This window comes from Conger conger, chromosome 10 (assembly GCF_963514075.1).
Source record: "Conger conger chromosome 10, fConCon1.1, whole genome shotgun sequence".
Classification (NCBI taxonomy): Eukaryota; Metazoa; Chordata; class Actinopteri; order Anguilliformes; family Congridae; genus Conger; species Conger conger.
Window position 1 is genome coordinate 17,653,954 of NC_083769.1, and position 14,332 is coordinate 17,668,285.

General features: G+C 38.2%; 1 protein-coding gene across 10 annotated transcripts in view; it reads left to right on the plus strand.

Moving 5' to 3' along the window:
* LOC133138396 (calcium-dependent secretion activator 1-like) overlaps window positions 1-12,144 on the plus strand; it is a 117,478-nt gene extending 105,334 nt beyond the window's left edge. For all 10 annotated transcript variants that reach the window (XM_061257120.1, XM_061257121.1, XM_061257122.1 and 7 more), the window contains 6 exons: window positions 1,153-1,227; window positions 1,594-1,677; window positions 2,051-2,083; window positions 3,426-3,533; window positions 10,280-10,384; window positions 10,802-12,144. In XM_061257120.1, the coding sequence (XP_061113104.1) occupies window positions 1,153-1,227; window positions 1,594-1,677; window positions 2,051-2,083; window positions 3,426-3,533; window positions 10,280-10,384; window positions 10,802-10,978 (582 nt within the window). In that variant the 3' untranslated portion in view covers window positions 10,979-12,144. The remainder of the gene's footprint in view (window positions 1-1,152; window positions 1,228-1,593; window positions 1,678-2,050; window positions 2,084-3,425; window positions 3,534-10,279; window positions 10,385-10,801) is intronic.
* Window positions 12,145-14,332: the final 2,188 nt, after the last annotated feature.

Sequence of the window (14,332 nt, forward strand, 5' to 3'; positions counted from 1 at the left end):
CGGCAGAGAGGGGGGTTCGAGTATCTCAGAAACTGCTGAACTCACACACAGTAGTTTGCAAAGAATGGTGCAAAAAACAGGAGACAGTAACGCAAATGGCCACACATTACAACAGTGGCATGCAGAGGAGCATCTCTGAACACACAACGCATCATAACTCTTAGTGGATAGGCTACAGCAGTAGGAGTCTAAAAAACAATATATCCATAATAAAGTGCACGGTGAGTGTATATGCATGCGTGTGTGTGCATGAGTGTGTGTATATTTGCATATGCGGTACTAAAGCTGCCGATTGTTTTTCATGTAATTCTTAATTATTTCTGAGCATATTTAACAGCATGTTAAAAGTATTCTATTCTATTATTGTAAATTAATTTGTGCTAAAACCGCATTTGAATGTTAATTAACATATATTTTGTAATATATAATAATAATAATCACTCTGGGTTCAGCTTCAGAGTCAGGATACACAAAAATTTTCAGAATTCTGTAAATGCATGTTGATATGTGAGTGTGGGAAGATTTATAAAGCAATATGTAGCATGATGCTAGTTAATGTTTATGAATAATGAAAAAACAACTTCACCAACTTTAGAAGTGTCTTCTGGGTAATATATCATGGGGTAGTTTCACAGACACTGATTAAGCTTAAGGTTGAGATTTCTATCCAGAATCTCCATTCAAAATTGAATTTAGTCTAGGACTAGGCTTAATCTGTCAGAACAATAAGATAAACTAAACAGATTGAACATCATTTTATATTTAGTGTATGTGTCAGACGTAGCAAACGTATGATATCTTTAGAAATATGGCAGTGAAACCTGAAATATTGGCAGTGAATGCACACTGAAAAACAGATCTGGGGCTAGACATGTACTATTTGGAAATTGACTGAGATTAATGCAGTATGCTCTGCTTAGTCTAACAATGAAAATGAATCATATTTTACCAGGGAATATGGTAGACAGTTTGAACTGGTGTATCAGATATCACACATCCAAAATACTATTTTTATTGAATATTTACCCCAGTCAATCACATATGTAAGGTGTTTTTACAGTTCATTCATAGTGCATCCAGCCTGGAAGATCAAATAAATTAAAGCTGCTATGTAATATTTATTTTCTTTACTTTGGTTTTTATCCATTTCAGAAACAGTACCATTCCAAAATTGACGAGCTCATTGAGGAATCTGTCAAGGAGATGATTGCCCTTCTGGTGGCAAAGGTATCTGCAAATTCTCACTCATTCAGCACTAACCATTCTGTGATAAATGTAAATCTTTAAGCATTGCCTGGCATGCTGTTTGCTGAGAGGAGAACTCAGCCTGAAATCCAGATACAGATACGGACGGCCCTCCTTGCCATCCCTGATCAATAGAGTTTTGTGACCTATGGTAATGTCTGAACCAAAAATAGTAAACTATGAATAAAACAGGGACCGATATTGGCAGTTTTTTTATACAGTTCTTTGTCTGTTTGCCAATTAGCATTTTGTTAATGGACTTCAAAACTATCTTTTGAATAAGAGAGTATTCTATGATGATGCCTGTTCCCGTAATAACCTTCATTAACCAGGTGATTTGTCCTGCAGTTTGTGGTGATTCTGGAGAGTGTTCTCGCAAAGCTGTCCAGATATGATGAAGGCACACTCTTCTCCTCATTCCTATCTTTCACTGTAAGAATGACTTCTGTTTCTACACTGCCTACTCAGTCTCTTACAATTACAATTGTCACTGGCCTTCATCGAGAGACCATACTTTTAGAATGTTGTATAAAGCATTAGCAGTGAATATGCTTCCTAAAACCACACCTGGATCAAATATGTATTCGAAAAAAAGTTTTAGAACCTGATTAAGTTATTTTGCCCCAAAGAAATGCTAAAATATACAATTATATGAAAAATTAATTTTGTTTTTAATATTGGTGACAATACAAGTTCCATTTAACATGGTCAGTAGCTTGCAGGAATCGTCAAACGTAATCGACGAGGGTTTAATGTTGTTTTACCGTAATTGAACCTTACTCTTTTCTCCTAAATTCTTCCTAAGGTGAAAGCAGCCTCAAAGTATGTGGATGTTCCTGTAAGTGAGAATATTATTCATATTGCTGCCTGTTTGAGTTCAAAGCTGCATGCATTGCTACACAGTAAACTATTCAGTGCCAATGGAGTAGATTTTACTGTGATAGAATAAATGGACTCTGTTGGACTCATAATTGTTCTCATATAAATGCTTAATTTAAACATCCTGTCCATACACAGTAAAATATTGAGTGTTAATCCAGATGCAGCCATTTGCACCCTGCTAAAGTTGAGTGGTTGCTTTACTGTGTATATCCACACAATCATATTGATGCTATTACTATTTTCCATCTGGATAGGCTCTTTGGTTAAAATCAATCTCCTCTATGAGATGTAGCTGTATAGTAATAGCAGGTGATATTCATAATTTGTGTTTTTTAAAACATCTCTTACAAAACAAATCCAAGCAATACACTTTAATTTATGTCCAAGTATGCTCTGTTTATTTTCTTGCCATTATACATGTATTATTTAAAAACTGAAGTGTAAAACATTTAATAATTTACTTTAGGCTTATGCAGAAACAACAGAGGAAATTGCATTTTAACATAACTTTCAGTGAGTGTCAGTTCATTGTGACCCCATCTCATTAACATTTATTTAGTGAAAGCAGCAACAGCAATGACCAATACAATAACATTAGAAATATAGTCAGCTATTTAAAAGGGATTATGTCAAACATGTGTGATAGTCTGCTGTGTTGACTGTTGGAATGCCACATGAGCAAACTGTGTGGTAGAGGTAAGTTCCCTCCATGCCATAAGAGAATAATTTGGTGAGAAATACCTCTAAAGTGGAGATGTAGGGAGTTAGAATAATGCATGCTAATAAGTTCCAATTTTTGTTACTGCCATTCATCTTCAACTGAGCTGTGAGCTGAGTAGGTGGAGGTTTATGGGTTGCCCATTAATAACAGAATCCCCTGACTGGGACCCGCAAGGTCGGTGGTTCGATCCCCAGTGTAGCCACAATAAGATCCACACAGCCGTTGGGCCCTTGAGCTTGGCCCTTAACCCTGCATTGCTCCAGGGGAGGATTGTCTCCTGCTTAGTCTAATCAACTGTACGTCGCTCTGGATAAGAGCGTCTGCCAAATGCCATTAACGTATGATGTGATGTAATACTTGATTTATTTGTCAGTTGATTTTTTAAATGCTACATGAATCTCTTATTGTGATTAGAGTAAATGGGAATAATATTAGAGTCTTATTTAGTGTGGTGAAAAGTGATAATAATATTTGTGATCAGATGCCAAATTAAGCCAAAACAACCCGTTAATGCAAACGCTAACTCCTCTGCCTCCCCCTCTCCTCCCCTGTCTCCCTGCGGCTCGGCGCGGCGCAGAAGCCTGGCATGGATGTAGCGGACGGCTACGTGACCTTCGTGCGCCACTCCCAGGACATTCTGCGAGATAAGGTCAATGAGGAGATGTATATAGAAAGGTTATTTGATGTAAGTAAAATGCCGTCTCCTCCGATTGAGGGAGGAGGCTATCCCAAAATGTGACAGAACGAAGGGCAGAGGGATAAGTCACATTTTGAGGCGAGCTGCTGGATTATTTTAGAGGCCCCTTTCTCCTTTTCCCTTCTTTCTCTCTACACCTTTACTCTGCTGTCCTCTGCTCAGTCTTATACCACAATATTTTGGACCTTTGTTCCTACGGTTATTTGTGTTTGCTAGCAAAGTGTCCAAAAATTCAGACAGTGGATTATCTTAAGCAGTGTTCTCTCGTTTAATGCAGAATATGGCATAGGAATGAATGAATGAGCAAAAAGACTCACAAGCAAGCACACACACACACATACACACACACACACACACACACGTACACTCAGGTGCACATACTATAATATACAGAACTGTTGGGGGTACATGGGGACAAAATATCTCCATAAATTATATTTCCTTTCAGATAATTGTGTTACGTTCAACACATTGTGTTAGACGTGAAATACATATACAAAACATTTACATTAAAAGTAATTAAGTAATTTCACAAAAATGCATATAAAATATGACAGTACATTTTCTTCTGAAGACATATACGTAGGGGAAGCCTTATCCCAGCCCAATGGCTGTTTATTTAGAAAATTTATGCCAGATAAAGAGGGGGTCGAGGGAAAGAATGGGAGAGATGAAGGAGAAGGCAGAGCAAGAGAGAGAGAGCACTGTCTTAGATAACCACCATGGTCGTTGGCTGGTTTACACTCCTCTGTGATGCATGTGCACTTATTTGTCCTTCATTCTGTAGGACATAGCACTGTCTGTTTGCTTTCAGCTTACTCGACCTGCACCAACCTGTCGTCCCTTTCTGTTCTGTCAGTAAGAGTTAGCCTTTGCTTCAGACGTATGTTGCATATCGTTTCTCCCTAACCCAATGCTGCTGTGTTTAAAAGGAGGAGAGTTCAGGAATAACTATCTGTGTCAAGAGAGCTTGATGTGTGTTATTCTGTTCTTTTTTTATTTCCCTGCAGTATTGAGTGTGTCTGGCAACGAGTCATTATTATTAACCGTGTCTCACCTTTTTTACGTGACCAAGGAGTGCGGCGTTTTTGTGATCCTTTGACATTTGCTCCCAGTCTCACAAATGTCTGCCAAAAAAAAGAAAAGAAAAACCTTTGTATTGTCTGCATACACATTCCCGTTTTTCATCGTTCATTCATTCTCCTTCGTTTCAACCTTTCTTGATTCACTCTCGTTTTTGTTATCCAAAACTCCCCCACTTTTCTCTTTCTCTCTTGAAAATTAAAATGGAACTTATCTCTCATGTCGAGTTGTTTTATCACATTCTGTTGAGTGGCATGATTTGGACTCAAATAATCTTCCTGTGTACATCTACTAGCATGACCCACCTTCTCAATGGCCTGCCCCATACATGCACACAGCTTTCCGGCATCCAGACCCCACTTCTGCATGGACTGCACACCCCCACTCTACAGTGTGAAGTGGACAGGCACCAAAAAACAAACCCACCAGGGGGGGGGGGCCCTTCCTTCCCAAAAAAATGGTCAAAACACCCTCGCTCCTGCCTTGTCACTCCACACAACCAAAGCTGAAAAATCTTTAATTTTTCATTTTATTTTTAATTTGAGGGACGAATTTGGGTCCCCTCACATCATACCATGTGCTGTTGTCTTTAAACCAGGTCTGAAACATCAGTGAGACAAACACACAATTCCAGATCTGCAAGAATAAAATTGACATTTTACTTGGATATTTTACTGATGGTTTTAGAGAACAGCACAACGAGTCCTTGCTTGCGAAAACCATTTGTTCACTTTATCATTTAAATTGATTTGTCATTAATTTCTTCTTAGATTTTGGGTTGTATAAATATTGCAATGCAGAATAAAATTATTTAGTCTGCAAATGATATTTAGGTTATATCTTTTTTCAAGGCCATTGGTTGAATTAGACCTAGTATCATTGTCGAGGATGAAAATTTGTAGCTTGCTCTTAATAGCTTTTGATAGCGGTGAACTTGATTGATTGATTGCTTAATTGATTGTTTGATTGATTGACTGATTATAAATAATCTGTTTCGTAATGTCTCCCCTTGGAGAGATCCAGTTCTGCCTCATTCCGAAACCTTCTGTCCACTCCTTGACTTGCGTTTTCATTTTTTATATTTGTGAGCCGTAATATTGTTCAAGACCATGCACACACTACATAAGCAGTGGGACTTGAGTGAAGAGAAAGAGTCACTAGGATAACATATTGAAACTAAACCACTGGTCTTTCAAGACCAAGTAAATGCAAGTAGGACATTGTGGCAGAATAAGTAAAAGGGAAAAATGCAAGTACTTCCCTTCTTAGTTTGGGATACTATACGGAGTAGTACATAGTACAGTCATTTTCTTTTTCATTTAGATCCATGGATGACATGGGTCAACTACATTTGGAAATCCATTGATTCAATTTGAGTAATTCTTTCTGAATTTGATTTGCAAGGCTGCACTCGGTGAAGTATGGATCTAATATGGTGGTGATTGTGGTCTTGAGCCTTTACTGGCAAATTATGCTGTGAAGAATCTCATGTCATTTTACTGTTTAACTCTTTACAACATTTAAAGGTACAATAGGTAATTTCGGACTTCTAACAGTCAAGAGAGGAATAGCAGCAACAAACACCTTCAAACCACAACACTGTTTATTCCACCCCTTCCCTGTGACGCACTGACATTGAAATGCCATTGGCTGTGGCAATTAGCACAAATTTTCAACCAAATTATTGTACAGCTATACAATGGTCTGATACAGAGTGCTGGCCCGTCAGCTGTATATTTTGAAACCGGAATTTAAGGACTATAAACACAAAAATCTTACCCATTGTACTTTTAATATTGCTCTTACGGCCGCCGTCAGTTTAAGAGAGTGCAAACAAGCATGCTCTCTCCTTCAAAGTAGCCACCACTGCTTGGCACACTACAAGTTAAGGTTGCTCAAACAGACATCGTTAGGAGGAAGACACTGCATGTGCAGCTCAACACTTCAGAACTGACTGGAAGTCACATTCTTAAATTGTTTGTGTGTGTGGTGTGAGTGTGTGTGTATGTAAGTATGTACTGTATGTCTGTGTGTACATGTTTCTTTTTTATTTGGTTAGTGTTAACAAATGAACAGAACATTTGCAGTCCTGTTCAAATGTCAAACAGTTAATTGGCTTTATGTTACAGTAATTTAGTTGACGTTCTTATCCAGAGTGACGTCAAATAAGTAAATATGTGCTTTCATCAAGAGTAGCGTGTATACTAAAGTATCAATGATAAGTGCAAGCTATGCTGTCATATAGTACACATTGTGAGTTCTATAGGTAGACCTGTACACCAGCTTGTTAATGCAAATATTTAATCAGCCAATCATGTAGCAGCAAATGAATGCATATAAGCAGACATGGTCAAGAGGTTCAGCTGTTTTCCAGACTAAATGCCAGAATGTGGAAGAAATGTCAAGTGACTTTTGACATTTGCGGAATGATTATTGGTACCAAACAGAGAGGTTTGAGTATCTCAGAAACTGCTGATCTCTTGAGATTTTTACGCACAAGTCTCTAGAGGTTACCGAGAATGGTGCAAAAATCCAGTGAGCAGCAGTTTTGCGGGCAAATGTGAGAGGTCAGAGGAGAATGGCCTGACGGATCGAAGCTGACAGGAAGGTGACAGTAATGCAAATAACCACACATTACAACAGTGGTATGTGGAAGAGCATCTCTGAACACACAATGTGTCAATCCTCTACGTGGTTAGACTACAGTCAGACAGTTACATATTTTGTGATTAGTCAGGAGTATTCAATCACTTCCTTAGTGCATGTATGAGAAAGCTTTCAGTATCTAGGCTTTTGATTGCTGTTTTTGAGGTGTGTGTGGGGGGGGGGTGCTTTGGTTCTAGGGTGCTTCCTTTGAGCCTCCACACTTCTTTAATCACTCTGATACAAGTCATCCTTGGTCTCATTTGTTCACACGAGACCTTTTTCCAGAACTCTGCAGGCTCTTTTTTGTACCGCTTATCAAAGTGTAACCTGGTCATCTTTTTATGCAGCTAAAGAGTCGTTTGCATTTTGCTGTGTAGCCTCTGTAGATCTGTTTATGAAGTCTTCTGCAGAGAGTTGTCACTAACTCACCTTCGCCTGCCTCCTGAAGAGTGTTTCTGATCAGTCGAACAGGTGATTAGGGGCTTTTCTTCATTATGGTGCTAATTCTCTATAATCATGTCTCGATACTGAGAAGTTTAATATTCCTGCACTAAGGAAGTGATTGAATACACCTGATTAATCTGAAACTTCTGAGAAGCCAACTGTCCAGTTGGCATTGGAAGAGAGAACAGCACAACGAGTCCTTGCTTGCGAAAACCATTTGTTCACTTCATCATTTAAATTGATTTGTCATTAATTTCTTCTTAGATTTTGGGTTGCATAAATATTGCAATGCAGAATTAAATTATTTAGTCTGCAAATGATATTTAGGTTATATCTTTTTTTCAAGGCCATTGGTTGAATTAGACCTAGTATCATTGTCGAGGATGAAAATTTGTAGCTTGCCCTTAATAGCTTTTGATAGCGGTGAACTTGATTGATTGATTGCTTGCACAATTTCTCTATGGGAAAAATGAATGGGCTTTTTTTTCATTTTTATCCTAATTTCTAATTTTATCCAGCACTGGGTCTACTTTCCAACCAAAAAATGTTTTCGCTTGCCAAAAGCTAACAGCAGGGCACATGTTTTATGCATCACAGCTAGTGAAGGGTTCCCAGGCTAGTCAGTGCTACCGTAAGCCAGCAAATGTCTCAAATTGACTCGAATAGCTTAAGGAAATTACCCACGAGAACACCAACTATGACAAGAATAAAGACACAACGATATGTACAACCGTATTAAGTAAAAAAACATACTATTTATTACACAAACAAGTAATAGCCACCAGTAACAGACGTGAATGGTAATTCAAAACTACAGCTAGATACAGCACTGTAAGTGATGTTGTTATTGTGCGACCAGTTGCTAACAACTTAGCCATAGCAATTTGCTTTTGTAATTTACACAGATTTTTACATTTTAAAATTGAATGAAAAGCATTCTTTTATACAACCAAATGTCATAATTTATTCTTAAGGATAAAAAAAACAAAAAACGAATTTCTCACATAGACCGTCAGATGTTTTGATCCTGAAGTCTAGAAAATGATAATGAACCATAGATATTTCCGAAGGGAATGACAACACAATTTCTGAGGCCTATTGCTTTTGGGCCCCTAAAATTGAGGAACTATGTAAAGGGATTCCTATAAGGATAACCCAATATGGATGTAAAAACCCTTAAATTAAATGTAATAGTCTGTCCTTTGACCTCATTTTCATTGTTTGATTTCAAATCCAATGTGCTGGAGCACAGAGCCAAAAGAACAGAAATTGTACCACTGTCTAAATACTTACGAACTGCTCTTTCTTGAATATGTATTCTTCTTCATGAACAAATATTAATCTCTTGTACATAATTGAAAGGTAAGTAAGTATGTTACTGAAGTTACCTTAGTAGGCAAAGTAAGGGTTTTTTTTCCCATACCCCCAAACCATTTAGCAGATCTGATCTCACAGATCTGTCAGTATCTGTGAAGGAGTGTTGTAGCCCCTGGCCCTGGAAATAAGTGTACCATACTGTCAACATTAGTGCCGCCATTCACAGGTACGCAACACAATCCCTCACCACGATCATGTAATCTGCTCAACACTTATTTTGTGCAGCTGCGGACTACACTTCTAGTTTTATTATATATCACACGCAGTGCCTCAGAACTCTGACAATGTGGGTGCTTAGTAACATGTTGGTAAAATTGAAAGTGAAATTAATTTGTTCAAATGTGATTTTAATCATTTAGTACAATTTAGTACGCTTCCAATATTTAGGCCAGATTTTTGTCACTGAAAAACATTTTGAGGTAGCAACCAATAATCAAAAAAGTACCCAGCAAGAAAAATGAGAAACAAATTTTCCCTGAATATGATGACACAACATAATGAAAAGTGGTCCGTAGTTTTTATTTGTATTTTTTTATTTTACCTGTCTTGCCTTCTGAAATCTTTTAAGTGTGTGTGTGTGTGTGTGTGTGTGTGTGTGTGTGTGTGTGTGTGTGTGTGTGTGTGTGTGTGTATGAGTATGCGCTCATTTGTGTGTGCTGAACATTACACACTTTTTCCTGCTTGCTGTAGCTCGGACTTCCTGTATAGAAAGGCAACATTATTGAACATGTAGTTTAGTAATTACAAACATAGAGTATGCACACTCACCAATATAATCAGTAAAAAGCATGCAGTGGGAACATTTAATACTGCATTGTTAGACCATATTGCAGGCACTTAAAAAGCATTTTTCTTTTTTAAAAACTGCTTCCATTCCTGTACTGCATGTGTTCTTTTCTGAAGCAAGTCATGCTGCACTCAAATACTCCTGCAAGAAATGAAAATGAAATACATTGTGTCAGATTCTAAAAGAAAGATACTTTTACTTTTTTTTACATAATTTTATGATAAACTACCGATACCACATTTTTATAATGTATTCTCAAGAGCAGTGAAACCTTTGAACCAGTTTTCATGACTCAGTCATTTGCCGTAGATGTTTTGTTTCTTTCTGTCTGACTGTGTGTCTGTGCCTTTATGTGTCTGTTTGTTTTGCTGGAGAATGCTGTTTGTCTGTGTTTCAGCAATGGTACACCAGCACCATGAATCTCCTGGGCACCTGGCTCACTGACCGCATGGACCTGCAGCTCCACGTCTACCAGCTTAAAATCCTCATCCGGATTGTGAAGGTAACCCTGTGGGGAAAGGCTTCCAGTGCTTGTTATCACACTTGTTGTCAAAGTCTTCATACCCTCATATATCAGTCTCAGAATCTTATACGGAACCATGAGCCTGACCAGGGTCACACTGACGTGAGATTAAGGGCTCTATCTTGGACTCAACACGACGTTAACCCAAACGCCATTAAACGCCCGGTGATTTCACCTCTCACTGAACAAAGTGATAATACACCTTTTAAAAAATCTGATCAAATCAAATCAGTGTGCAAAAATTGAAGGGGTATAAGTACTTCCTGAAGCCACTGTAGCTGTGCTAATGAACACATGTCAGTTACTACTTCTGATGAATCAGGATCTGGTTGTAGTGGGTGTAGCTTCACTAGTTCACCAGAAACCATGTTTTTATGAACATTTTTGTCTTTGTAGAAAAAGTACCGTGATTTCCGCCTGCAAGGCGTGCTGGATTCCACTCTGAACAGTAAGATGTACGACACCGTGCGGAATCGCCTGACCATGGAGGAGGCCGCGGCATCAGTCCGGGAAGGAGGCATGCAGGGCATATCCATGAAAGACAGCGATGAGGAAGATGAAGAAGATGATTAGAACCTCTTTTGAATAAGCCTGGTAACCAATGCATGTACCAACTCTGTTATTCAGTTAGCCACTCTAGGAGATTTTTCTGTCAGCTCTAATTGCCCATGGAGAAAATATAACAATAAATGATAATTATACTAATAAAAAAATAGTAACAATAAAGAAAAAAAAATAAGATTGACATTTTAGCTGTGATATAATAAAGTTAGCACCAATCTTTGAGTCATTTATTTCTGAATTCATTTCTATGTGTTCCCTAAGCAATATCGAGTACCATTCGTTTGACAGTTTGTCGAGTGAGATGATTAGAAAATACTGCTAGGTGTGTCCCTGTTAAACGCAAACTTATATGGCGCTTCTTAAACGTAACTTTACATTCATTGATGGTATGTTGTTGTGAAGACGAGCGTATGGACCCATTGATTTATCTCATTTGTTTCTAAGTGGGTGCCGACTGCTTAAAATGAAACAAATCTCTGTATTTATGTTCGATGCTATTAATAATCTGTGTTTCCACTGTCAGAGCACTGTTGATGTCACTGTACCTTTTTGAGAGTTATGTTCGGCTTTTAAGTCAACATCTCCGTTTCCTTGTCTCTCCCTCCGCCAACACACTGGTGTTGAGAAACCGTTTCGGTTGTACTCCAGTTGGTATTTTAGAAATGCAATATCCTCATAGCCACATTGTGATACCTTGTTGCAGATTATATTTTTTTTATGTTGGAACTTATTTACGACTTCAAAATTGTTATATTTTAGTTATGTAGCACTTTTATGTAATCTATTTAAAGACAAAAGAAAACTTTAAGAAATGATGTCCCTTTTGTCTAACTAAATAAGCCATTCCTGAAAATTTCCTGGTTTCAGATTTTTAGTTTATTTGTTTTTTTTTGTTTTTTTTTGTTTTTTTTGTTTGTTTTTCTTTTTTCTTTTGTATTTCAATAGTACAAGATGTCAAACAGCAGTTCCTTTTGTCCCACAGTTGTTTTGTATATACAATGCTGTACATTGCATTTTGAGCTGTATCTGCATGCTCCAGGGGTTCTCACTCCCTCTCTAAAAGCTTTCGTTTCTGTGTGAATTACCTGGTGGATTCATTCTTGCTTTTGCCTTATAAAAGCCAACAGTTGTAATATGCAAGAGCTGTGGCTTCTAAATAAAAATAACTGTACAAACACTCAGCTGTATGACCCGTGTCTCGTTTCAATCTGTGCTGCAAGAGAAAGCTACAGTCGGTGCTGTTCTGGATTTGACACCAGACGATGGGGCTCCTCCATACACTAGAACCTTCTCAGATTATTGATCTGGTAACCTAATCAATCCATACATCCAGGTGTCTGCAGCTTTCCAAACACATCACTTCACTCTCCCACCACCTGACAGTGTTGATAAAGCTACAGGGGGTTCCACAATTATTGGCGCCCTTGATAAATATACACAAAAAATACTGTAAACTGAAAAAATACAGTTATTGACATCATGATCTTTATGTAAAATGGCTGTCATTTTATATAGCGCCTTTATCCAAAGCACTGTACAATTGATGTTTCTCATTAACTCATTCGTACACACACTCGCACACCAATGGCGATTGGCTGCCATACAAGGCACCAACCAGCTTGTCAGGAGCATTTAGGGGTTAGGTGTCTTGCTCAGGGACACCTCGATACAGCTCGGGGGGGGACAACCCTCTGACTGCCAGAAAACTGTAGATGTATTGTCAAGCAAAGATGACAGCTATGAGTATTTTTCCTCAACAAATTTGGAGGGAATTTTTACCATTCCACCATGCAGAACTTTCCAGAACCATTGATATCATTGGGTTTGGACTTGTAGACCCCGTTCTTCAGTTCAGAACACAGGTTTTTGATGGGATTCAAGTCTGGAGACTGAGTTGGACATTGCAGAACATATTATTTTCACTTAACCATTTCTGTGTGGATGCTTGGAGTCATTTGTCCAGCATTGTCTTACCTATGACCAAGTCACAGCAAGCAGAGGCTACCAGATTTTCTGCCAAAATGCTGGTACTGAATTTGTTAAGACAATGATCTTAACTAGTGCCCCTGTACCACAGGCAGCAAAATATCTCCCAAACATCAATGACCAGCATCCGTATTTGACAGTAAGTACAGTGGGTTTAGAAAGTGTTAAGTGTTCACTTTGCACACTTTATTGTGTTGTAGACTTTATTTTAAATGGATACATTTCCCATTTTGCCTGCAGCATTAGTTCTTCACAAAGACTCACTTTGCACATACAGGCTATAGGATGAGACATTCTTTCCGTCATCTGCATTGCTCCTGGTGTGCAGGTGGTATAATTCAAGAGGCAAATTGAGGTCAGGAGGACAATGATTTGTATACCGTATGTTATTTGTGTATATTGTATTGTATGTAATAAACCAATAACAATTATAGGTTTTAGATTCAATTTCCAAAATTAACTGAAAATCACGAAATAAGCATATGGTGTTTACAGGAACACAAACCCTATTATGAAAATCTGTATCACGACTGCCCCCTGGTGGATTAAAATGCCCTTTTCACTGATACCATTGAGCGTTGCCTCACTGAACTATAAATGGGATGTAAAGCACTGTGACTGGTTCATTTGCTTTTACCTTAGATAAGATATGGCCCTGCGTTCAAATGAATTCCTACAGCTTTTCAGAAACTACAACAAATTATTGTACCCTGCTGATGTAATCTTGATTTGTAATAATTTGTTGATAAACAGTGTATTTGATTTAATTTATTTCAATAAAACTATTTTTGTGATATCTGTGCACCACATTAGAGGATGCGCTGATTGTGCAAGTGTTGTGCGCAATGTCTTCCTCCCTTTTTGCTGCATCTGTTCACAATGAAACTCAGACTGTGACTGTCATTAAACTCGGACTGTGACTGTCATTAAACTCAGACTGTGACTCTGTCATTAAACTCGGACTGTGACTGTCATTAAACTCGGACTGTGACTGTCATTAAACTCGGACTGTGACTGTCATTAAACTCAGACTGTGACTCTGTCATTAAACTCAGACTGTGACTCTGTCATTAAACTCAGACTGTGACTCTGTCATTAAACTCGGACTGTGACTGTCATTAAACTTGGACTGTGACTCTGTCATTAAACTCAGACTGTGACTCTGTCATTAAACTCAAACTGTGACTCTGTCATTAAACTCGGACTGTGACTGTCATTAAACTTGGACTGTGACTCTGTCATTAAACTCAGACTGCGACTGTCATTAAACTTGGACTGTGACTCTGTCATTAAACTCAGACTGTGACTGTCATTAAACTTGGACTGTGACTCTGTCATTAAACTCGGACTGAAATCAGAGGAAGATTTCTCACATGC